At 46.8% G+C, this 26,382-nt stretch overlaps 2 protein-coding genes across 13 annotated transcripts in view; one reads left to right on the top strand and one right to left on the bottom strand.

The window, feature by feature from the left end:
- Positions 1 to 17,744, bottom strand: part of Wdr25 (WD repeat domain 25) — a 134,495-nt gene extending 116,751 nt beyond the window's left edge. Inside the window, exons 1-4 of one of the 6 annotated variants that reach the window (XM_048799332.1) lie at positions 15,949 to 17,594; positions 14,574 to 14,848; positions 10,855 to 11,692; positions 8,939 to 9,025 (exon numbers count right to left, since the gene is read on the bottom strand). In XM_048799332.1, coding sequence (XP_048655289.1) covers positions 8,939 to 9,025; positions 10,855 to 11,655 — 888 coding nt within the window. In that variant the 5' untranslated portion in view covers positions 11,656 to 11,692; positions 14,574 to 14,848; positions 15,949 to 17,594. The other 5 variants (XM_048799330.1, XM_048799328.1, XM_048799329.1 and 2 more) reach the window with 5 other exon arrangements.
- Wars1 (tryptophanyl-tRNA synthetase 1) overlaps positions 17,726 to 26,382 on the top strand; it is a 30,000-nt gene continuing 21,343 nt past the window's right edge. Inside the window, exons 1-3 of one of the 7 annotated variants that reach the window (XM_015495655.2) lie at positions 17,726 to 17,856; positions 18,683 to 18,750; positions 22,862 to 23,035. In XM_015495655.2, coding sequence (XP_015351141.1) covers positions 22,925 to 23,035 — 111 coding nt within the window. In that variant the 5' untranslated portion in view covers positions 17,726 to 17,856; positions 18,683 to 18,750; positions 22,862 to 22,924. Of the gene's footprint in view, positions 17,857 to 18,421; positions 18,508 to 18,679; positions 18,751 to 22,861; positions 23,036 to 26,382 lie in introns of those variants that run through there. The other 6 variants (XM_048799337.1, XM_015495646.2, XM_048799335.1 and 3 more) reach the window with 6 other exon arrangements.

The following is a 26,382-nucleotide window of genomic DNA, read 5'->3' as shown; positions in this document are numbered from 1 at the left end:
TGAAGATAACCACTTCAGCATTATCTATAATAGCGAAAATTAGAAACCACCTAAGTGTCCAAGGGCGGCTAAGTAAATTACAGCTAATCAACTCCATAGAGCGCCATGGAATAGGCGGAAAGCGCTGGCCCTCCAAACACACGGAGGACATGGTGCAGTAGTGGGCAGGGCAGGGGAGAATGCTGCTGGGAAAGCAGGCTGCAGAGCTGCGTGTCTGAAGAGATCCCAAGCCTGACCCCACCAGTGACAGGCTGGTGAGGCAAGGACAATCAACATCTGGGTGTGTGTTGAAGCTGGGAGATTTTCACCCACCATCCTGTAATGCAGTGAGATCATGTTGGCAAAGCAAGGAAAGAGGGGGTAGGGGTACAGACGAAGGCTTGGACCCCCAGGATCATGCTTTTGTCACAGTTTGGGCAGAAACCACTCACTTGCCCCAGAGATGGAATGTGATGCTGTCTTTACCAACATGTTATTTACATCCCTCCCCAAATGGGATCACAGACATAAATAACAGTGGTTTTCAGAGCTTTGGGTCCCTTTCCCCCTGTCTAAAATGACTAAGAAGCCGCAAGTTACATGTGTTACAGCTACTGACATCTAGCACATCCGAAATGATAACTGAGGACATTTAAGAATATTTGCCAACTTATGCAAAAGTAACAATAACAAACCTACCACACGTTAACACAAGTAACATTTATTAAAAAAACATAAAAACAACTAGATTTTCTGAGACGAAGGGAGTCAGTGAGAAGGCATTATTGGCGTTTCCACAGATTCCATCCCTGTCTGGCTCAACACTGGCAGCCGGGCCCGTCTCTGCCTGCATCTAATCCACTGCCAGGGCACAGGCTCTACGGCCTCTGGAAAACTCCACCTGCACTCAGGAGAGCAGCGGACTGAAAAGGCAAATCACTTCTAGGTGCTGTTATGAAAACAGTCTTGACCCTTGGAAAGGGTCTGAGCCCCTGGGGTTTGCAGTCCACACTGGAAACCGATGCGGTAAATCATACAACATTAAACACAAGGCTGCGGGGGGTGGGGGCAAAATTAGATACACAGTCAGAGCTCAACCACGTTGAATTATTCCTGTTTTTAAAATGGGATGGAAACGCACCCGAAATCTACAGTCATTGCCTCTGGGTGAAGAGCCGATGGGCAATTTCCCACCCCCTCTTTATACCTTCCTGTCTTTTCCAGAGTGCGTATTTCTTTTATGATCAAAACAATATTTCTTGTTTGAGGAAAGGTTTGGGAAGCCACAGCATAGCCATGCCCTGTGGATTAAGCCAGATAGGAAGGTCATTTTAAATCATGAGTAGCCAGTGTCTGTGTGCGGAGCTCAGGAGCAGGGCTGCTGGGGACGGCAGTGCTGCTCCTTAATATGCCGATCGATCCCTGGCACCCGGAGCACATTCATCACAGTGGCACACAGCCTGCCTTGCACCCAGTGACAAGAATTGAAACTGGCTCAAGCTAATCACTGCTAGATGAAGGTCAAATATAGGTGACTATTTATCAGATCTCACGTGGGGACGGAAGTGCCACACTAGAGAGCCACAGCACAATTACAAAGGGCAAAGTCCATAGACTTGACTACAAAAGAGGTTAGGTTTTCCCGGCTAGAAAAAAATTAATACCAAAACTCAGTCAAACAAGGCACAGGCCAGGGGGAGGAGGTGAAATATGACAAAGGGTCAATACTGTCAGTATGTAAACTGCCTGGAGAAGCGAAGCACAGGGCTGCGGGAGATTAATGGGCAAGAACCAGGATGACAGGCGTTTGTCTGGCATCCACAAGGTGCCATCCTGGGTCTGAAGGAGCGGTCCATAAATGAACTCATCTGGTCCCCAAACAAGACACCTTTAAATTAGCAGACTTGGGCTGGGGATGTGGCTCAAGAGGTAGCGCGCTCGCCTGGCATGCGTGTGGCCCGGGTTCGATTCTCAGCACCACAATCAAATAAAGATGTTGTGTCCGCCGAAAACTAAAAAATAAATATTAAAACATTCTCTCTAAAATAAATAAATAAATAAATTAGCAGGCTTAAAGAAAAGCAATAACTGTCGCCACAGAGGGCCAGAAGTCGCAGTCAGTTTTACGCATAAATGACAGTGGATGTGAGGAGCAGAGCCCCTTCCCAGCTCAGGGACAAAGGCCTCAGCAGGCACGGAGCAGCACAGAGCTGGGGAAGCACCAGCAGTGGGAGGAACACCCTGAGCTCACTGTGACAAGCCCCAGGTCAGTTCTGGAGGTTTCTCTTTTCTGAATAGCAGCAGCTGCAAAGCTCCTGTGTGGCACTCAGACCCCAAACCAACAGGCCCCAGGAACTGGAGAGGGGCAGGAACATTTCAGAGGACAGAAGAAAACTTCCCTAGAATTCAGACAGCTAAGAAAGGACTCTGTAAACAGGCAATGAAAACTGATGTGCTATGTTTAAAAAAGAACATTCAGAAAATAGGTAATGGCTCCTGGAATATAAAAACATGACAGAACAACATTTTCTGAATTTAAATTTTAACTTTTAAAACTTAAATATTGGGGCTGGGGCTGGGGCTCAGTGGCAGAGCGCTTGCCTAGCATATGTGAGGCACTGGTTCGATCCTCAGCACCACATAAAAATAAATTAATAAACAAAGATATTGTGTGTCCATCTACAACTAAAAAATATTAAACAAATTAAGTATTAATGGCAAAAGTAGAAATTAAAATTTTTAAAAAGACTGGAAAAGGATGTTCACAGAAAAAAATTAAACACAAAGGGCAAAAAGATAGAAAATAAGAGAGAAAAAGTAAAAAACTCACAGCCCAACCCAGGAATATTCCAGAACACCCAAACTGATCAGAGTCCCAGAGAACAGAGGCCTTGGCCACTGCAGGGGGTGTGGGGCTGTCTGTGTGGACTCCTCTGGGGGAGTGTGGGGCCAGGAAGACAGGCCCAGGGCAGGTCCCTGGCGAAGCAGCCCTGGGCTGCCTACGTCCTCCCTGCCTGTGCTCCAGGGTGTTCCAGGTGCAGGACAGAGGCAGAAACCCCTTTATCCTCTAAGGAAACCTCATAGGAAAGGTGTCCCAGAGCCAGGCCACCTGAGAAAGAACAGCAAAGAATGCAGACTAGAGCTACGCAAGGCCAGGAGCGAGGGCCAGGGCTGGAGCAGCGCAGCCCCATCCTCGGAGACAAAGACACGGGGGCATTTCTAAAGGCAGGTTCTGGAACAAAATGTTGACGGTGTGATTAACACTTGAAGGTGCACACAGGAAAAGGCGGGAGACGCCACTGGCAAAGCCGTGGCGACAGTCCTGCTTGATGCAGGCTCAGCTCAGCCTTTCAGACCTGCCTTTCTTCGGCATTTCCCCCCAAATTTCACCACTTTCATAATAAAACAAACTAAATCCACAACAATCATTTCTTCAGGAGCAAAAAGACCTTGCCAACACTGGGCCCTCAAAGGGCGCCTTTAAGAGCCTTCTGTGTCCAAGTTCTAAAAGCAGCAAGAAACACTTCATGAGACTGTCTCAGCTCAGATTGCCAATTTTGCAATCTGCATTTTTTCAATTACATTAAAAGCATTTTTCCAAATTGCTCTTTTCTTCCTTTAATGAATGAAAACAGGATGAGACTGGCTGAGGCTTTCTCCCGAGCACAGAGGCTTTCTCCCTTGGCCTCCGGTGGCTGTTGAGGTGCAGGCGCACACCCCGCCCAGGTACACCAGACTACCCAGCTACGTGAAGGGAAGTTCTAGAGAACAGAGCAAGCTGGGTCTGCCCCTGCCCGCTTCCTCCTCCCCTGCAACCCAAGGCTGCCTTGGTAAGGCACAGGCTCGTAAGGCAAGAAGACTGGAAAATGTCTCATTTGTTGGCTGCAGAATCATCTCTGCTTTCACTTGAGAAGAGTGTCAAAAACACTGCGCCTCCCACGACGGGAAGGTTCCAGCTCAGAAGCTCACAGCTCTTCCCAGAGGCTCAACAGCCTGGCTGTCACCCAGCCTACAGCCACCTCTGGGACAATTCAGACGACTCTCAACTTTCTCTGAAAGTGGGGAGGGAGAGAAGCAGTATTCAGAGCTATGTGCCCTAGGGCCAGCGTCTTCCCCACTCTGGGCCTCAGCATGCGCTGGTGTGCATATGTGTGCGCACACACCCATTCTCTCCTGCCTTCACCTAATTACCCTCGATGCACTGTTCATCATTCACTCCCCAAATACCAGACGCCCACCACATAGCCCCCACTCCTTCCAGCTGCGCCTCACATCTCCAACAGATTCGCCTCGTGCCTGGAATAAATTGCCAGTCATCTGCATGAAGCTCCACTACGCCTTCCTCCACACCCCACCTCACGGCTCAATCTCATTTCCTAAACTCCATCAAGAACGACTGTCTCAGAACTGAACGGAACCCACAGCCTGGCACAGTCCATGAATCCTTGTTTTTGTGAAATCTATCACTTTCCACAGGCACCCCTAAGAGACCTAACATAACCAGCTATTCTAACAATGATAAATCAGAGGACCCTGAAACACATAAAAACGCAAATCCTACCCCAGCGCCACAAAAAATGCAAATCCTGACCACCATGGAAATCGCCCTGCTCCTCACACTCCCAAGAGAAGCAGGGAACTCGCAGCTGATGGAGCTGCAGCCACTTAGGCACAGGGATGCCTCTTGCCCTCTGTTCTCAGGGCAAGAGAGCAGAGTCGGGAGTCGGGTCCCATTTTGCCTCGATCCTTTATGAGCTGTGTGCCCTTGACCTCGTTGTGCCTCACCCTCTTCATCTGCAAAGTGGAGTAAGAAGAGCCCTGGCCCCTCAAGCCCCCTGAAAAGAGGTGATGGGCACTCGGAACTGTGCCCGGCCTGTGAACACTCAGCAAGGCACACAGGAGCCAAGGTCACATTTCTTGAGCCTCTGGCTTGTGTCAGGCACTGGTTTAGATCATCTCATCTCATATCCACAGCAACAATGCTACGTGGTAGCCATTATCCCCATTTTACCAGCAAGGAACCGGGGAATCAGAGAAGCTAAGTACTTTTCCCGAGTTACACAGCTACCAAGCAGCAACACAAAATGAGACTGAAAGTCTGCTGATCTACTCAGGTTGCACTCACCACATGAAGGCTATTATTAACTAAAGCCTGAGTGTTAACCAAAGCCCTCTGTAACTGCATTAAGGCAACAAAAAAGACAACATTTATGTTTACCCATGTTCACAGCAATACTGGTTGCTTTAAAATTTGAGAGCAGGAAATTATATAGGAAATAATACGGAAAAGATGAAGCAAAGTTTAGAATATGTCTGAAGAAAGCTTTGGGGCTTTGCTTGTTTATATTGCAGAACCCATGCCTTATGCATGCTGGGCAGGCACTCTACCACTGAGCTACAGCCCCAACTCCAAAGAATTTAATGAGATAGAAAAATTCACCTTAAGCTGGGCACAGTGGCACATGCCTATAATCCCAGCGGCTCAAGAGGTTGAAGCAGGAGGATCGAAAGTTCAAAGCCAGCCTTAGCAACTTAGCAAAGCCCTCAGCAACTTAACAAGACCCTGTCTCAAAATAAAACATAAAAAGGGCTGGGGATGTGGCTCAGTGATTTAGCGCCCCTGGGTTCAATCACCAGTACAAAAAAGAAGAAAGAAAAGCTCACTTTATAAGCATTATAAAAGATGGTGGGGGCGGGGCAGATTTCAAAACTGCACAGACCATGCAGTATGAAGACAGGCAGGAACTGGTGGCCCAGGCCGGGGCCTGCAGGTAGAGATTATCAACCTGTTCTGTTTTCTCCTTCATACTTCACTGCGTTGCATCCTCCGAGCTTCTTTACAATAAGCATCTATTAAATTCATGACCGAAACTGAAAAGGGTTATTGTTTTGGTTTATTTTTTTAAGTATTTTATGGAAGCTTGTTATTGAAAACACTGCTAGAGCAAATGATTTCATAAAAGAAAATAAATACCACCTAATCCATACATTTTATTGTAAAACCTTTGTGTATTAACTTCAGGTTCCTATGCACGGATGGGGTCCCCAGAAAGAGGAAACGTGCTCTTTGCTATTGGGAATCATCTGCAGAGCCTGGCAGGGGACCCTGCATGCTTACCCTGTGCAGGGCAGACAAGAAACGTTCACTGTTTAGTAAAACACACCACGTCTGGCCTTTGCCTTCAGAAAAGGCATCAAAGTCTGAATTCTACTTTTACGTGTGGTGGGTGTTCAAACATGTAAAGCCAAATGAGTTCACTGGGAAATGAAAAGAGTATATAAAGGCTATCCACACCAGGATTACAGCCATGAAAAATCCATACAGGCGCCTCAAGAGGGCAGGAAGGGGCCATCGGGAAAGAAAACAGAGCAGCGGTGCGGAACTATGAGTCATTGTTTTATTTTACTTAATTGCTCTGGCTGTAAATTTTTCAAAACTAATATAAGCATATTTTACAGCTCACAGAACATTTAGAACATATTAAAATAAGTATCTTTCCACTGTAATGTGCCCAATTGAAATTTATGAATTCCAAAGCTACACTTGAAGGAGAAGAACTGGCACTGCACGTTCTTTAGATTAATCAGATGGATTGGGTTGTTTTTCTCCTGATGAGAAAAGAAATCATTTCTCAGTAAATGTTACCTTGAATCAAGGATTCTTCCACATTCTAGAAGCTTGGGTGAGCACAGATGTGAAGTCTTACTGTGCCCCCTAGTGGCAAACTGGATTTATGTATGCAAAGTACAATTTTCCCAAGCTGTGCGATAAAAACCCAGAAAATGTTTTAAAATCTTTATTGATCACTTAACATGTACAAAATTTTGTGCCAGATGCTACAGAGAATATAAAAATGGGTCTGGCAGGGTTCCCAAGCTCAAGAAGCTTAAGAATCAAGCAAGCTACTAAGGCAACCTAAGCCGCCTCTGCTGGAGAAGGGAAACGATTCCTGGAAAGATCAAGACCCCAGCACACACTGAACACAGACACCAGCCCAGCACCACCCCACAGAGTTCACACCCAAGGCGTCTACTGTGCACAGAACCCACAGGGGCACGCATATGGTGCCACTTCATGGACACACAAACTGAGGCCCAGAGAAGTGAAATGACTTGCAAGAGACCACAGCCCATGACATGGCACAGAGGATTCAAGCTCAAGTCTTGGCATCCAAGTTGCTCAATCAACTTGTCCAAAACAGATCTGCCATATAACCCAATCCCTGAAAACTCCCAGGTATCCTAAAGCACAGAGGACTCCACCTGAGGTTTGCACCCACAGCGTATGAAAGCCTTGATTTCCAAACACCCCAGGAGATATAAACCTAGCAGCCATAGTCGGCACTGACCCAACCCCAGGACTGCACATGTGCTCTGCCCCTGGGGCCACTTCCAGAGCCACCCTTGGGGCTATACCCTGAGGGCTACAAAATAGAGTAGGTAGGGCTCCCTAGAAGCTGCCTGGTAGCCCCAGAGGCCCCATGCCAGCAATGTCATCTTCAGCACACAGCCCTCCTCTGGACAGGTGGGCACAGCAATAGCACAGTCTGCAGTGCTAAACCAACGCCAGCAGCAGGGCTTCTTGCCACTCCAAGTAGGACCAACTGCGCCCTCTTCTGGTCACAAGGTGTCACTGCTGACTGGCTGCTCAGGGTTTCTGCCATCAGGTCCTCCAGGGCAGGAGCAGTCCTCCTGCATCCTCAGGGACACCAGGCCTGACATCATTCTACTCTCTAGCACCCAGATACCACTGCTCCCACTCAAAATCCCTCTGACCAAAAACTATCATGGAGATGCTTCTGTTGAGAAAACCTAAATTTCCGGGGCAAAAGCGATCCCCTGGCCAAGTTGCTCCACTCCAGACAGCACTTCAATATGCTTCCAGGTGGGGGCCAGTCCTCACTGGGCTCCAGTCCTCACTGGGCTCCGTGGCTACCTCTCCCCATCGGGAAATAGAGTCTGGTCCCCGGCAGGTGAGCCAGGTCACACTCAGTTCACGCACATCTCTTCAGGGCCAGAGCCTCATCTGAAGGCACTGTCAGTGGCAGGCCTATGCTCCTGATGGCTGCCAGAATGTCCAGTCCTAGAGAAGTGACCCTCACTCCCTAGGGAGCCACCCTTTGTGGGCCAGGGATCACACTAGGTGCTGTGGGCACACAACATCAGACCTCTCTCCCACCCAGAGGCCACAGGCCTGTCCAATGTCAAAATGCTGGAGGGCTGGGGCTGGGGCTGAGGCTCAGTAGCAGAGCGCCTGCCTCACGCATGCAAGGCACTAGGTTCTATCCTCAGCACCATATGCAAATAAAATAAAGGCATTAAAAAAAAATACTTAAAAAAAATGCTGCTGGAGATGAAACCAGACCCTGAGCCCTGTCCACTCTAACTACACCCACACCTGCGCCCCGCAGGAGTGCCTCTGTAGTGAGGGTGCAGTGGCCTCTGCAGCAAGAGATGAGGGAGAGGACCAGGGGTCTGCAACTGACACTTGCACAGAACAGGAAGGAGTCCAGACAGCAGGGTTCCACCACCAGGCCGGGGTTTGGGGGGGGAGCCTGGTGTGAAAACACCTCCAATGTCAGGCCCCCCAGCACAGGGCCTTGCCCGCCTGGTGCCAAACCTCTCCTGCAGCTGCAGCACGGCCTCACACACAGCCACAGATCAGCTGGCCACTCAGCAGAAATCCAGGGACCTTAGAGAGAGTGAAGAGCAGGGAAGAGGCCCCAGCAAACAGGTGAGCTCAAAGACAGGAGGCACCCTGGGACTCCAGGGACAGCCAGGCACTTCCAGGACAGAGCACACCCACCAGGGCCCCCAGAAACCCTCCCAATAGGTTCCCCTGGCCTGTTGGCCTCTATAGGAGCAGACTCTCAGGGAGGGGAGCTGAGAGACCCCAAGACCCCAAATCAATCCAAGCACGTTAAGACCACCCAGGGCCTCCTGAGCAGCTTTCACAGACCCAGTATGGCAGGAGAAGCACCTCAGACCTCAGTGAAGAGTCCCAGACTCCAGCTGAAGACAGAGCATGAGCTCGGCTCCATTCGCTCTGCCAGAGAAGAGTCCAGATGAGTTCCTTCAGAACTTGGACCAACTGCCTAGTAACAATGCCCACAAATTCAGCTCATCCCTAAGACGCCATTACTCTGCAGCTTCCTCTCTTTACATGAGAAAGTGCCTCCTGGGCTGGGCACACACCTGCCACCCCACTACTCAGGAGGCTGAAGCAGGAGGATCTCAAGGAAACACTCATAGGAAAACAGGTTCAAAACATAAGTTGCAGATAAAAGGACTTAGATAATCTAGTTCCAGAACTCTGAGGAAAGGAAGACGAAAATAGCAACATTTACTAACACCTTGTGGGCACCAGCTCTGCACCAAGTGCTTTTAAAAGTATTTTTCTCACAGGATCACAACAAGGCACAATTATGCCCTTCACAGGTGACACACCAGACTCAGCAGGACAGCGTGAGCTGGAGACCAGCTCCTCGTCACAAAAATTAATTTGAAGCCAAGAACCTCCAACAGGAAAGTCATGTGATTTCCAGGTTTCAGTTCAGCTAGTTAAAAGCAGCTGGTTAAGAGGTGCTTGACAGATACTGGTATTTGCCTTCCCTTTGTCTATTCTATAAATTTGAGCTCTTCAAGCCTCTGCTTTTTTTATTTTGCTAGCCATAAGTTAGCATCACAAACTTCAATTAAACACGGACACTGCATTTCTTGAAAACAAATGTTTAATTCCACTGATGTTTCATTCAATAGAACTTTTCTTTCTTGCGTGTACACATGTGCATGTGGTGCTAGGGATGGAACACAGGGCCTGGCATGTGCTAGGCAAGCGCCCTACCACGGAGGGGTACCCCAGCCCCCTTTTCATTTCATCTTGAGACCAGGTCTTAACAAGTTGCCTAGGCTGGCCTAGAACTTGTGCTCCGCCTTTCTCAGCTTCCCCAGTAGCTGGGATCACCGGCCTGCACCACCACGCCCAGCGTCAACAGAACATTTGCCCTACTTGTTTTTTCTTTTTTTTGCCCCCAAAGCTACATTATAAAAACCTGAGTGCTGGGGCTGGGGCTAGGGCTCAGTGGTAGAGTACTCACCTAGCATGTGTGAGGAACTGGGTTCGATCCTCAGCAGCACATTAAAATAAAATAAAGGTACTATGTCCAACAACTAAAAAATACATTAAAAAAAAAAAAAAAAAACCTGAGTGCTGATTATCCTCACTAGTATTCAAGGTAATGCACAAAGAAGCATCATCATATATCATTAAAACATTAACAGTGGGTGCTGGTGAGCATGGGTGAGCGGGTTCGTGCACACAGGCCACTCTTTGGAAAGGCCAGGAGCCCTACACTCCTCCCAGGAGCCATCAGAAGGAAGCACCAGGCCAGGAGGGTGAACAAAACTCGTACAGCAGCACGTTACTGCAGCCTAACTCAATACTAGAAACTTCCTCACTGTCTAACGATAGGGAAGGGGTTCAACAAATCATAACATAATCCAATGGTCAGATAATATAGCATCATTATGGAAAAAAAAACAAGAGTGTATCTTCTGGCTCTACCATAATCTGTTGAATGCTCTGGTGGCCTGGGCAAGGGAGCATGAGGAAAAGGGCAGAGGGCAGGAGGCACCAAAGAAAATGACAGAAATCTCCAACAAGGAATATGGAGCCTGTGCCCACCACAACGCTAACAAATAAAACACCCTGGGGGAATTTTTTGTTTCTTTTGGGTTTTTTGCCATGCTGGTTTTTTGCCCCAAGGCCTTGTGCATACCAGGCAAGCACTAAGACCATTAAGCCACACCCCAGCCCACAAGTAACCCAGCAGTCTGTCCCCAAGAGTGTCTGAGAGGAGCTCACTCCAGCCTTACCTTGAAGGTTTTGTCCATAGATGTGGAGAGGAGCATGTGGCTCCTGGAGGGGACAGGACACCACTGAATGCTGTTGACGGGGCCCCTGTGGCCACGCAGGTGGAAAAGCACGGTCCTGGGCACCCTGGTTTCTCTGCACTGACTGTTCAAATATGGCTGAATCAACTCGGACACTCTGGGGGTCACACAGAGAGGGGCGGGAGCACAACCTGAAGAGGGGCTCTGCAGCTCCACATCTTTCTTCTGGCCTGTTTCTGTGCTGAATGCCTGCAGCTGTCTCAGTCTCTTTGGGGTGTATGGTACGACACAGTCCTCACACCTTTTCCTCTGAAAAGAAATGGCATTTTTGCCTGTGGCTTCAGATCTGTTTGGAGAACAGAAGGATGGCTCAGGGGACTCCCAGGAGAGTCTGACTTGCTTCAGGCGGGCAGCTGCCAGGGGCATGTGGCCAGCAGGAGCACAACACGTCCACAGAGAAGAGGGGCGAGAAGGCTCACTGGTGGGGAAGGTGACTTCCGGCTCCTTCACAGGCCATTGTAGCCTCTGGCTGGGGCAAGATCCTGGATCCCTTCTCCAGAGCCGAACCAGGGGGAGACGATGCTCCCCAGGATCTTCATGAGGACCATGCTCTGTACCCTGTGCCCCTTCGTTTGTCACATCCATTATACCTGATGTAAAGTCTTGCCTGGGAGATGTGGCCACACCAGAAGCATCCTTCATATGCCCAGGAGCATTCACACTTCCAGCAGGTTCAGCTTCAGCCTCTGAATCAGAGTCATCATATGCCACCAGCGAAGCCATCGAAGATTTGGTTTCTTGTCCTGCCACGGCACAATACCTAAAACCAGACCAAGTCAAGAATCAGAAAAGGGGCTGGGCATGTGGTGCATACCTGTGATCCCAGCAGATCAGGAGGCTGAGGCAGGACCAGACTCAGCAACTTACTGAGGCCCTGTCTCAAATAAAAAAACAAAAAAGGCTGGGGATATGGCTCAAATCCCAGTACCAACGAAAAGAAAGAAAGAAAGGAAAGAAAGGGAAGAAAGGAAGAAAGGAAGAAAGGAAGAAAGAAAGAAAGAAAGATAGATCCATGTAATTACTAAGGGCTTTTTGAAAAACTAAAAGAAAGGGTTCTGAACGTTTGCAACATAAGGACACGTGTTTCAGGAGACGTGTGTTTCCCTGATTAAACCCCACATGATGCACAAAGAATTGGACAACAAACAGAATAAGGCTTTCCTATACACGGGTACAAAGATGGCATTTAGAGGCAGGGGTTGTGGCTGAGTGGTAGAGCACTTGCCTTACACTGTGAGGCTTTGAGTTCGATCCTCAGCACATAAAAATAAAGAAAGATATTGTGTCCATCAACAATTTAAAAAAATTTTTTTTTTAAATGGCATTTTAGGGCTAGGGCTGAGCTCAGTGGTAGAGCGCCTGCCTTGCAATGTGAGGCATCAGGTTCGATCCTCAGCACCACATAAAAACAAATAAAGGTATTTTCCAAATGATATTTTATTTATTTTTTTTAAAGAGAGCGAGGGAGAGAGGGAGAAATTTTTAATATTTATTTTTTAGTCTTCGGCGGACATAACATCTTTATTTGTATGTGGTGCTGAGGATCAAACCCAGCACCGCGCGCATGCCAGGCAAGCACGCTACCACTTGAGCTACATCCCCAGCCCCACATCTTTTTTTTTAATATTTATTCCTAAGTTTTAGGTGGACACAGTATCTTTATTTTACATTTATGTGGTGCTGAGGATCGAACCCAGTGCCTCGTGCATGCTAGGTGAGTATTCTACCACTGAGCCACAACCCCAGTCCCCCCCCCCCCAAAATAGCATTTTAAAATCAAGACTATGGCTGGGCATATTGGCACACATCTGTTGTCCCAGCAACTTGGGAGGTTGAGGCAGGAGGACTGCATGTTCAAAGCCAGCCTCAGCAACTTAGAGAGGCCCTAAGCAACTCAGTGAGACCCTGTCTCTAAATAAAAAGGGGTGGTTTGGGGCTGGGATTGTGGTTCAGTGGTAGAGCACTCCCCTAGCACGGGAGGGACCTGGGTTCGATCCTTAGCACCACGTAAAAATAAAGGCATTGTGTTATGTCCATCTACATCTAAAAAATAAATATTAAAAAAAAAAAAAGGCCTGACCAATGGAAACACATGTCTGAGAGACTTGAGAGGATGACTGTGGGGTCAGTGTGGACGGCATGAATATAACACATGGTTTCCACCTCAATGACCCAGCCCACTTTAGAACTCTAGCCCAAACACCAGCCTACATTTTCTAAATGTTCACATCCATGGTGGCACACTTCTGAAAATGTCTCAGCACTGTTCATTAGCAACAAATGAGAAAAATACTCACCAACAGGAATGAGGCAAGGTCTGAAACACTGAAGTGGAAGGAGGCCCAGAATCCCCAGGTGGAAAGCCACACCACCATCCTCGTCCTCCCCCACAGGCAGAAGCTCTTCCCTGTTTTTCCTCTGCCCAGCGAGAAGCCAGTCATAACTCCACAACACGAGGCTAAGGTCCTAAGGAGTCAGTCTACCCAATAGTGGTGGGAGAAGTTCTGAAGGAATAACCCAAATCTACCCATTTCATGCCAAATGCACAGAGTCACACAGCAGAGGATTTCCTCTTTAAAAAAAAAAAAAAAATTATTGGGTTGCAGCTGTAGCTCAGTGGTGAAGCACTTGCCTAGCATATGAGAGGCACTGGGTTCAATCTTCAGCACCACATAAAAATAAATGACATAAGGCATTGGGTCCATCTACAATTTTAAAAAATATATATTTAAAAAACAATTCCGGGCTGGGCTGTGTGGTTCAGTGGTAGAGCACTTCCCTACCACGTGTGAGGCACTGGGTTCAATTCTCTGCACCACATATAAATAAATGAATAAAATAAAGGTTCATCAACATTTTTTTTAAAAAAATTTTAATTCTTCCTGGGGCTGGGGATATAGCTCAGTTGGAAGAGTGCTTGCCTAGCATTCACAAAGCCCTGGGTTCAATCCCAGCACCATCCAAAAAAAAAAAAATTCCTTCCTGCCAAGTTGGTGGCTCATGCTACAAGGAGGCTGAGGCAGGAGGATCACAAGTTTGAGGCCAACCTGGGAAACAGAGTGGGGCCCTGTCTCAAAATAAAAAAAATAAACAGGACTGGAAATATAGCTCTGTAGTAAAGTGCCACTAGGTTCAATCCCCAGTATAGAAAAAAAAAATCAATCCATCAATCAAATAAATAAGTAAATAAGAATTAGAATCTCTGGAAATAAACCCACCAAAAGAATGCAAGGCCTACATGAAGAAAATGAAAACTTTTACATATAAGGCCTGACCAAGGCTCAGGTTGTGGCTCAGAGGCAGAGCACTCGCCTAGCATGCCTGAGGCACTGGGTTGATCCTCAGCATCATATAAAGCAAAATAAAGACATTGTGTCCACTTATAACTAAAAAGTAAATATTAAAAAAAAAAAAAAGGCCTGACCAATGGAAACACATGTCTGAGAGACTTGAGAGGATGACTGTGGGGTCAGTGTGGACGGCATGAATATAACACATGGTTTCCACCTCAATGACCCAGCCCACTTTAGAACTCTAGCCCAAACACCAGCCTACATTTTCTAAATGTTCACATCCATGGTGGCACACTTCTGAAAATGTCTCAGCACTGTTCATTAGCAACAAATGAGAAAAATACTCACCAACAGGAATGAGGCAAGGTCTGAAACACTGAAGTGGAAGGAGGCCCAGAATCCCCAGGTGGAAAGCCACACCACCATCCTCGTCCTCCCCCACAGGCAGAAGCTCTTCCCTGTTTTTCCTCTGCCCAGCGAGAAGCCAGTCATAACTCCACAACACGAGGCTAAGGTCCTAAGGAGTCAGTCTACCCAATAGTGGTGGGAGAAGTTCTGAAGGAATAACCCAAATCTACCCATTTCATGCCAAATGCACAGAGTCACACAGCAGAGGATTTCCTCTTTAAAAAAAAAAAAAAATTATTGGGTTGCAGCTGTAGCTCAGTGGTGAAGCACTTGCCTAGCATATGAGAGGCACTGGGTTCAATCTTCAGCACCACATAAAAATAAATGACATAAGGCATTGGGTCCATCTACAATTTTAAAAAATATATATTTAAAAAACAATTCCGGGCTGGGCTGTGTGGTTCAGTGGTAGAGCACTTCCCTACCACGTGTGAGGCACTGGGTTCAATTCTCTGCACCACATATAAATAAATGAATAAAATAAAGGTTCATCAACATTTTTTTTAAAAAAATTTTAATTCTTCCTGGGGCTGGGGATATAGCTCAGTTGGAAGAGTGCTTGCCTAGCATTCACAAAGCCCTGGGTTCAATCCCAGCACCATCCAAAAAAAAAAAAATTCCTTCCTGCCAAGTTGGTGGCTCATGCTACAAGGAGGCTGAGGCAGGAGGATCACAAGTTTGAGGCCAACCTGGGAAACAGAGTGGGGCCCTGTCTCAAAATAAAAAAAATAAACAGGACTGGAAATATAGCTCTGTAGTAAAGTGCCACTAGGTTCAATCCCCAGTATAGAAAAAAAAAATCAATCCATCAATCAAATAAATAAGTAATTGTTCCTGAAATTCTGAACCATCATACATAATAAATTATTACCAACTAGTTCCCAGAAAGAAGTGCTTTGGTTTGGAGTCCATTATATTAACTCTGTTACTGGCAAGAAGCAAAAGCAGGAAGAAAACAAGAATAATAGTCACAACTCGGCCAGCAGAGGGCATGATCTAGCAGCTCTGAGAGCTCAGGTAACCATTTTCAAAATTCAAGACAGATAAGGACTATACTTCAGTACACCCTGTGGAGCCTGGCACCAGAGCCCACACCTGTAAATCCCTGCGCCACTCACCATATGCAGGAGACTGGGAGGCTGCGGCTGGAGGACTAAAAGTTCAAAACCAGCCTCAACAACTTAGCAAGGCCCTAAGTGACTTAGCAAGACTCTTTATCAAAATAAAACATTAAAAAGGACTAGGGGTGGTTAAATACCCCGGTTTAATCCCTGGTTCCCCTGCCAAAAAAAAAAAAATTTAAAAACCAACCAACCTGTGACAGGGCTGTAGATGTGGCTTATGGTATGGCACTTGCCTAGCATATACAAGGTCCTGGGTCAATCCTCAGCACAGTGGGGTTGAGGGGAATCCTGTGGCTCTCCACATGTGGAGTAAGGCCAGCAAGAGGCTCCCTCCAAGGCCTTTGCTACCTCATTCCAGACAGCCTGTCACCCACCTCTCCCCCTGGACACCTTTCCCCCAAATGGCCCCATTAGCCAGAAGGCTCCACTGCCAGGTCAGGTCATATTCATGTCTCAAGCCAGCCTTCCCCACCCACAGCCTCAGGCAAGTAACAACATCCACACCCAGAGCTTCTAAACTGGCCAGCCCTTCTCAAACTGAATTGAACATAATATGAAAGACTATTTCTAAACTCAAGGAACCATGCTCTACAAGTGATGTGATCTGTAAAACATCTGACCAGGTCCCAAGGCCAGCCTCCTCCACTGCACCCAAGAGCCACCCATCACAGGTCCTTAAGGCCAAAGAGAATCCACCACGCTCCCACCACCAGGGAGCTTGTGCTCAGCCTGAAGGATGATTTCCCACCTGCCCCACCCACAGTGGTCAGCTCACAGGACAGGCCTAAGGAGGAAGATCAGGGAGCAGGGAGGCCCATCAGCTTCACTCCCAAATAAGGCAAGGCAGAAAGGCTGGGATGAATACCCATAGACAGCAGGGCTCCTGAGACTCTCTGCTCCCTCCACATTCCACTCACCACTCAACAAACACTGGGTGCTTGGAAACCAGCACTAAGCAAAACAGTAAAGGATATTCGGTGCTCACCACACTCACAAGCCAGTGGGGAAAGACACCCCAAGTCGAGTTAGCCACAGGAAGCAGGTATTGAGACATTAAAAGGAGAAAATTACAAAAAGGAACTGGGGGTACTGCAGTTTCTTAGGGAGGCTGAAGAAGGCCTTAGAAGCCATCTGGGTATCGTCCTCAAGGAGGCAGGAGAGCAGAGGTGATGAGCCAGCTGAAGCAACAGAATCAACCAACTCCAGGGGTGAGAGTCAGGGACAATTCAAGGAGAACAGACCAAAACGGAGGGTGGGAACAACAGTCGACTCAGGAAGTGTCTGCTGCCTTTTGTTTCTAAGATGAAAGAAAAGGGGAAGAAAAACGATGAATGATTCAATCAAGAGGAAGACAACCAGATGGAACAAAAGGCGCCAGCCCAAGAGAAAAGAGGCCCTTTCTCGTGCGGACAGGACCTTCTGTGGGTTCTATCCACTGTTTCAAGAGATTAGAAATATCTGCGGAAGGCAATCTGATGAGAGAGGGCAAAAGGGAGCAAACGAAATAGGATGTTTTCAATTCAACAGACATTTCCTGACGACCTACTCTGTCAAGCTCTGCTTTGGGTCTGGTGTGGGCATATGTTAAACAGAAAACACGGGTCCCGTCCCGCAGCCACAGGCCGACCAAACCACGAACAACACACCACCAAAGACGGGTTTTGAAGGATGAATAGGAGTTAAGCCGCGCTGTGACTCCTAAGGGTTAACGGGAGTACCGAGCACAGCCCTTTCGGAAGGAACAGGAAATGAAAGGAAGGCGAACGACTATGAAAGACCCGCGCAGTGGGATGGGGAGCGCTCCGAGCGCGGCCCAGTCCCAGAAACCTCCCTCCCGGGGCCCGCCGCTCACCACACGCACCGGAAGCGCTGGATATTCCCCGAGGCAGTCCGGCCTGCACCGCGCCGCCCAGCCGCGTTCCGCCGCGACGCCGGGGCCGCCAGCCAATCGGAGGCGGGATCCGCCACGCCCCCCCGAAGGAGCAGCCAATGACGGTGCACCGGGTCCGGAAGTTATTCCGGCCGGACTGCGTTTCCACGGACGCTCAGGAAAGCACCCGTGGTTGAGCCGGTTGCGCTGACTGACCCGGCTGGGCCGGGTGAGTAAGGGCGGGGAGATCGGGGTGTTGGAGCCGTAGGACGCGGGGGGCACCCGGGGACCTGCCCTCTGAGGCAGCCTGCGCGCCGGGTCACCTTCCTCGAAGCCCGGCCTGCGCTTCGAAGGGCGCGGGGGCGGCCGCGATCACCCCACCCTATACCCGTGTGCGCAGCCGACCCTCATGGTCTCCCTCCCGCCCTGTCCCAGAAGGTCCCTCGTCCTTTAGTGCCTGTCGTGTCGCCTTTGTCCCCTGCACGGTAGGGTCTGGAGGTTCCTTTGTGCCCATTTCACAGACGTGGACACTGAGGGAGGAGCAGGGAAGTAACGTGACTTGCCCCAGGTTTCACAGCCAGGAGATGCCCGAGCAGGGAGTGAAACCCGGCACTCTCCCGACCTCCGCACTCAGGACTTCCCACTGCACCGCCTCAGTGCATAATAGCCTCAGGGAATTTACAGATGCCTAGGGTGGGGAACAGGAAGAGGGTGGGGAAGTGATGTGGCTGCCAGCCCCGGCGGGAGGTGGCTGATGCAATGAGTAAAGGTATATAGGACTCTCGGCTCTCTGAAGGGTTTCATCTGTCTCAGTTCCCCGCCCCGCCATCACACACACCAGCAGCCAGCCCGCCCCTCATTGGACAGGCTCATCAAGGAGGTTGGTCAAGAGGCTAAAGTGTTTCTGAGAAAATGGGTGGTTTATAAGAAACTCCTAAGTGTACATAGCTCAAGGGGTGGGGTGACCAAACAGGATCGAAAAGTACCTATTCTAAAAAGGAAACTGAAAGAAAAGATTGAAGAGTATTAAAGACCCTCTCTGTGTGTCTCAGCAGGGCATTCTCCGCTGCTGGACTGCTTGGTGTGACCGGTGGCCACCTCTGCAGTTTGTCCCACAGCCTGGGTATGTATGAACATCTTTGCTAGGTTGGGGGTTTGTTTTTCTTAGTGTTTTAACCAGCCTTGTACCAAAGTACAGGAAACCTCAGTTTAGAGGATAAGAGATTGTGTCTCTCGGGATTAGGGCATTGTGCTTTTGATTTCATCCCACTGACCCAAAGTTCAGGAGGTTCCCTGCTTCCACAGAGAATAAAGATGGTGGATGAACAGTTGCTGCTTGGATTCACAGCTTGCCTTCAGCACCTTCTTGTTGGCTGCCATATGTTTTCCTGGCATGGCCTCCTTAAACAGCATCTGAGCATATTAGCATTCTTTTGATGTCCAAAGTACCTAATACCTGGTATATCTTCTTTCCTTTTAAGACGATGTTCATTTTATTATTTGGAGGAGAAAAAATAATCTTTCATTTTTGTGTTAATGGAACTTAATCCAGAGTTTGGGGTGTAAAGAACTACTTACCCTGAGGAAGCCGTTTCTTGTCCTCTGGGAACTTGCCAGTCCAAAACCATTAATACCCACACTCTGAAGCCATCATCCCTCCTCTGTGGTATTCCAGGCATCCAGAAACTTTTCTGGGTTACCTGTTCTTCCCAGCTGCTTCAGAATTGGCTGCCTTAATGCTATCCTTCCCCACACCAAAGAATTAGTATATTTTTATCTGTGATGATTTCAGTACAGCCCAGGGCATTATTATTTCTGTTTCTTATCCCAGTATTGTGTCCACATTCTTTATGTTCCTGTTATGCCCATCCAGAACAAAATGAGCATAAGATGAAGTTCTTGAAAAGGGGAATTAGGTGTTTTCTCTCTGAAGATCTGCTATGGAAAGGCTGCTTTGCTTTTTACACTCCCAGTATTTTTGTTTAGAGGGGATAACAGTTTACTTCATGGTTGTAACTTCAGCACCTCCTTCTTCCAGATTATAGTGTTAGTTAAATAGATGAAATAAGTAGGCTTTCCTTAACAAAAACTCAACTCTGTATTTGCAGCTTATGTGGTAAACATGTAAGGCAATGATCCTTAACTTTTCAGCATCTCAGACCCCTTTGAAAAAATAGTGAAGCCTGGATACCCTGCCTAAAATCTCATCCCAGTGCATGGGAACTTTGATGTAATTTCAGAGGTTCATGAACAGTAAGCTGATACCCTCTGAAATTAAACTTAATTATAAAAGTTAGCTAACAAAGAAATAAAGAAAGGTGTTGAGTAGGTGAGTGGGGGAGGAAGCTGCTTAAACAATAATACGACAAATGGATGAATGCATGAAATGAGGAAGATGGTAGTTCTGTTCTCATCTTTGATCATTTCTAGAAGGCTCACTCAAGAAGTTGCATCATGCTGGGTGCACACCTGGAATCCTGTCAGCTCAGGAGGCTGAGGCAGGAGAATTGCGAGTTCAGAGCCAGCCTCAGCAATTTAGTGAGGCTCTAAGCAACTTAGTGAAACCCTGTCTCTAAATAAAAATATTTTAAAAGGGGTGGAGATGTGGCTTAGTGGTTACGCACCCTGGGTTCAATCCCTACTACCAAAAAATAAAGAAGTTACATAATTTATAACTTCTTTGGGAGAGGATTTAAGTAGTGTGGGTGACTCCCACATGTTGAGAGCCACAGTTTAGTGGAATAACGCCTGGCATTTTGCTAGAGGGAATGGTTGAAAGGTGACCCTGCTCCAGGATTAGGGCAGATCCTCCAGGAATAGGGCGGGAATAGGGAGGCTCCGGGAATAGGGCAATCCTGATGCCTCAGGTACCCACTACTTGGGAGTTCTCCCCGGGGGTTCCAGGAGAATTGGCGAGCTAGGAATTGTTAAAGGTACTTTTGATCTATATTTGATTTGGGTCTTACTTAAAGACTTCAGAACATTACTCCACTGCTTGTTGCTATTCATGCAGGGTACCACATTTTTGGAAGGATGTAGTTAGCCAAAGGAAAATGTAGAGAACAGTGAGGATGGTAGACAGACATTAGTTAGTAGGTGTGGAAATCAAACTAGAGACAATAGACCCAGAGATGACTCCAGGGGACCTGCTTGGCTCTCCCCAGATCAATGTCAAGACGTTCAATAAGAGATGTTTAAAGTCCAGATGGGAGAAATCAACCTTCAACAAGTTGAATTACTTGTAAAAATATTAGAAGAGAACATACCTCGAGAAAAAAGTTGAAACACATGACTTATAGGATTCATTCAGTAAACAGTTACTGATGAGCTGTGTGCTTTTTTTTTTTTAAGAGAGAATTCTTTTATAATATTTATTTTTTAGTTTTCAGTGGACTAGTTTTCATCTTTATTTTATTTGTATGTGGTGCTGAGGATCGAACCCAGCGCCCTGCACATGCCAGGTGAGCGCGCTATGGCTTGAGCCACATCCCAGCCCTGTCTACTGAAGAAGGCATGAAGAGCTAAACTGCAGTGTACATGTTTGATGAATCTCTGAAGGGAATGCTCAGGGGTCTCAGAGGGTGGAGTGACCCACTTGGTCATAGAAACACAAGGGTCAGGAAAGCCTGCCAAAAACTGAGGTTTAAATTGGAAAGATACTGAGCAGTGACCAGGGAGAGGAGAGTAAGACATTCTATATGGGGAGCAGCTGCAGTTCTGAGAGCCCATAGTCACCATGGCTTTGGCATCAGATCTGGCTCACCCCCTGGTGTCGGAACCTCAAAAGAGTTTTTCTGACTGTTCCAAGCCTGTCTGCTAGTAGAGAGCTTGCACACTCACACCCACCTTTGAGAGTAGAAGAATTCTGGATAATGTGCAGTGTCATTTGTGGTTTTGTTATTTTCATTGTTGTTTGATACTGGCAAAGACCCCCTGAAAGAGCTCAAGACTGAGTAATTTGGTCAGCTTACTGATAGCCAGTGAGAACCTGAGTTTATCCTGCTCTCTGCAGTAAATGAAAGTTTCTTCCATATTCCATCTCTTGTCACGGGCCTCCTAAACTTTGTTATCTGAGTCAATTGTCTCACCTAACTTTCCTTCCTGGAAATCAAGGTGGTTCCCAGCAAGGGGAAAAGACACTGGCTGCTATCTCTTCCCCCTTTCTGTATTACAGTTTCACTGACTTACTGGCTTAGATAAAATCTACACACCTTATAAACAAATATTTAATTCTTTTTATTTATATCATTTGGATACATTTTTAAATAATCACAAAAGCATGAAATATAATTTGCCTTAATTCAATCCCCAGCACTTCCCCCTTCTCGTTCCCCTTGCTCCCCTCCCTCTCCTCTACTGATCTTTCTTTAATTCTTATTTTGTCCTTATAACAGCTCTTGAGGTGGTGAAAAGGTTCCTGGCAGTGCCATTTTATAGATGAGGAAACTGACACTGAGACAGGGCAAGTGACTAACCCAAGAAAGGGCTTGGGTTTTTCAAGGTTAATAGAAAATAATAATTAAGAGAAGGCACAGGTAGCAGAGTGTGGTGGCTACGCCTATAATTCTAGTTACTGAGGATGTAGAGGCAAGATGTTTGAGGCCAACCTGAACAACTTGGCAAGGCCCGGTCTCAAAGTTTAAAAAAGTAAAAAAAGTCTGGGGATGTGGCAAGAACCCCTCGGTTTAATCATTAGTGCCACTAAATAAATAAATAAATAAATTTTAGAAGCACCTTCTTCAGAGGTTTGCAGTTAAGTAAGGCAGCATGTGGAATAGTCAAGCTATATATAGTACTCAGATCAGATAAGGCCCCTGTGTCTGAGAACACAGCACCTGGACAGCAGTGGAAGCCATTTGCTCAGAGGCAATTTGTTGGGTGTGGTGGCAAAGGCCTGAGAATTCTTTACCCATGCAATTAAGATAAAGAACAAAGCAGTTTTTAGCTCTAGTGAACTTGGGTTTTCTAAAGCACATTGGTGGATGTTCCCAGAGGAAATGCAAGCCCCTCCTTGTTCTAAGGCAACTTGGTCTTCAAGTCCTTTGCTTTATTGTTTATTCTTCCTCTTATCCTCATTTTTCTGGCCCCAAATTTGTGTTTACATTTTTATTTATGTTATCCATTTGCTTTGTTAATAACTCACACCTTTTTTTCTGAAAGAAGATGATACAGGAAAGGAAAATCAATTGCACTCTATGAATCTCCTTCCCCACCTCCATCTCTTCTCTCCACAGTGTTGTCTCCACTGCTGGAGTCCTCTGACCCCCCTGGCCAGCTCTGAACCCCAATCCTAGAAGATGGCAGACGTGCCCAACAGGGAGCCCTGTGCCTCTCCACTAGACCTGTTCAATAGCATAGCTGCTCAAGGCGAGCTTGTGAGGACCCTCAAAGCTGAAAAGGCATCAAAAGTGAGTTTGTTGAGGGGTCCCAGGACCCCCCAAAAAAATACCAAAATCCACACATGCCTAAGTCCATTTTACAAGATCACATAGTGTTTGCATATAACCTACATACATCTTCCCGTTACTTTCAGTCATCTCTAGGTTAATTAATACAATGTAAATTCTATATAGATAGTTGTTACAGTATTTAGGAGATAATAACAAGGAAAAAAAGTCTGTCCATGTTTAGTATAAGTACAGATTTTTTCTTTTTTTTTTATTATTTTCAGTGCAAGTTTGGTTGAATCTGAGGATACAGAACCCACAGATATGGAGGACTAGCTGTACCCCAGCCTGTCTCCATTTCCTGCTGCCAGACAAATATTTACAATTCTTTCAGCTGTGCCCTCACGCCCACCACCAATCTAAACATCACACTTCTTATATTCCTCCCTGCTGATTTTCTTCCAAAGTGTTTTTTTTTTTTTTTCCTGCAGTCCATGGACACACACTAGCAAAATCAGAGGCTACACCATGAAACAAATAAAACCATGAAAAATTCAGAAGTCAGTTTGTATCAGACCTTGAAATGTGTTTATAATAGAAGCACCTGGTGTCTTAAAAATTCACTTCTAGCGAACTTTTCAAGCCACATTGAGAGTGACAGTACTCAAGGACTGTGGTGCTTCAGGTTCTTTGCCATAAAACCTGTATCAGCAACAACTCACTAAGGCAGGAATGTCCTAAGAAACAGATGAGTCAGAACCTGGGGGCTTTGAGGGGAGACAGTGGCAGGGGGTGTGTACAGTTTCAAAGGGCTAAAGAAATTACTTTGGCTCATAAGGGGTGATAAGCCATTCCTACAGAAAAGTATGGCCATCTTAAACAGGTAGCTTACTGAATTGTCACAAAATGACCACACCTGTGTCACCAGCACCCAAATTAAGAGCCAGCAGAGTAGCACCTAGAAGCCACCCTCCCTCCCTCACCTCCACCCTAATTCCTGCCACCCCTGATGGCTCTGCCTGTGCCTGACCTAAAAAATAAAGTAGGATGGTATATCGTTTTGCATCTCTTCAGAACAGCAGTGTTTACATTCTGTTTCAGTGTCCTGGTCCATGTTAGATTAAAAACAGACAATTCAGGGCTGGGATTGTGGCTTAGCGGTAGAACGCTCGCCTCGCACAGGCGGGACCCGGGTTTGATCCTCAGCACTACATAAAAGTAAAGGCATTGTGTTGTGTCCATCTATACCTAAAAAAATAAATATTAAAAAAATAAATAAAAAAACAGACAATTCTCCATATCTATTCAGTTCCCTTCCAGGTTACAGACAGTCCTTGAGCAAGGACGTGGGGTAAATGTTTCACCTTTGTAGAGCCTTCTGCAAAGCAGAATAAGACCAGATAGAGTATGCACTGTCAACACAACCAGTGACAAAAGGTATTGATTTCAGTGGACTTCAAAGCAAGGCAAGTCTTCCCATAGATGATTCAATAGATTAGACTTGCTAAACATTTATTTTATTGCAAACATAGAGCCTAGGCATAGCAGAAGTGAAATGAGTAGAACATGCTTGCCCACCTAACCTGGACAAATATCTTCTCTCTTATATGATTCGTGTCTACGGGACTATTTTGATGAGTTTCAAAAAATGTTATGAATTCCAAATAATGTTATGAAGCACAGATTACCCCAGAGTAATGGTCCTCTGTGGCCAAGGTGCTGTGCCTGAGGGAAGAGCTCTCTGAACGAGGTTGGCACCATGGTGGTCCTCTACTGGTAGCTCAATTTATAGTACATTCTGTGTGAACGCTCAGTGGAAATGTTGGTATTTCCCTTGGCAGGCGAATTGGACTATGAATATTCTCTGCTTGTGATCTAATCCAACTAGGCCAATTACTGGACTAGAGCTTTAGGCATGGCATGACTAATTGGCTTAATTAGAACTGTTCTTTTAAATACCAGGCCCCCTGGGGTGGCCAGTATGGACTTCTAGAAGAGAAGAGTCTTTAATAGATTTCCAAGGTACCCAAGGATACATTTTACATTGCTTTTTTAACAATGAATATACAAACACAGGATAATTGCTGAGACTACAAAAGCTAGTGGAGGGCTAGGGTTGTAGCTCAGTGGCAAAGTGCTTGCCTAGTTGTGTGAGGCACTAGGTTCGTGGGTTCGATCCTTAGCACCACAAAAAAAATAAAAGGTATTCTGTCCATCTACAACTACAAAAAAAAAAAATAGCTAGTGGAGTAACTGTTTCCCAGAAAACCCCCTGGAGTACCTCTGTCACCCTCATCCGTCTTCAGGACGTGTATCTGAGTTGCTCTTCCTCTCTCTAGTGATGTCATTGGTAACACTTCATGAACACCTGTGAGGGAAGTGAGCTGTGCCCAAGTGGGACTCTGGAAGTCAGCAGCTCTGTTTCAGGCGCTGTTCTCTGGCATCAGAGTGCTTAAAAAGTCTGAGGCTTTGTAGTGACCACAGCGTGTGCTTGACACTGCTGCTGCCCTGGATGTTCTTGGCAGTGGTCCCCGGCATAAGGACAACAGAGAAGAGTGAAGTGCATTTGAGCCCATAGCTTCCTGCATGTCCAGGGGTGAGCTCCTTCACCTCTCAGACAGGAGGACAGTCACAGTGATGCCCACCTCACAGGGCTGCTGTGGACCATACAGAGTAATGATGTGAAAGTGCCAGCCACATGACAGATGCTCTGCAGACTCAGCCATTGGTTTATCTTTGTTTATTTGTTCTGGGGGCTGAACCCAGGGATGCTTTATCACTGAGCATCCCCAGCCCATCCATGGGATTCTTGTTAGAATCACCCAGCCCAGGAAAATGACAGGGCTCCACGCAGGCCTGACTTGGGGAGGAGCAGGAGGAATGTCCCCTTGGGGTTCAGAGTGAAGTTCCCATTTAGAGATCTGAGTAGGGAGGCCTGAGCCAGCACGGGACTCAAGTGTCTTCACCTGTGAGTCATTGTGGAGCTGTCCCTTCTCCCCTGGAGATGGAGGCACACAGACAACACAGAGGACCCCCCTTGCTGGCTGTCCATCAGCACCCCTGGCAGGGCTGTTCCAGTCACGGCTGCCTGGGCCCATCTCAGAGATTCTGAACCAGCGGGGATGTGAGATTTTGTATTTTTAAAATAAAAAAATTGATTTCAAAGTTCAGCAATGTTNCTTGGCTCTCCCCAGATCAATGTCAAGACGTTCAATAAGAGATGTTTAAAGTCCAGATGGGAGAAATCAACCTTCAACAAGTTGAATTACTTGTAAAAATATTAGAAGAGAACATACCTCGAGAAAAAAGTTGAAACACATGACTTATAGGATTCATTCAGTAAACAGTTACTGATGAGCTGTGTGCTT

The sequence above is a fragment of the Marmota marmota genome, unplaced genomic scaffold (assembly GCF_001458135.2).
Source record: "Marmota marmota marmota unplaced genomic scaffold, marMar, whole genome shotgun sequence".
Taxonomy (NCBI): Eukaryota; Metazoa; Chordata; class Mammalia; order Rodentia; family Sciuridae; genus Marmota; species Marmota marmota.
Note: the sequence above shows the minus strand (reverse complement) of the source record. Positions and strands in the feature narration are given on the sequence as shown.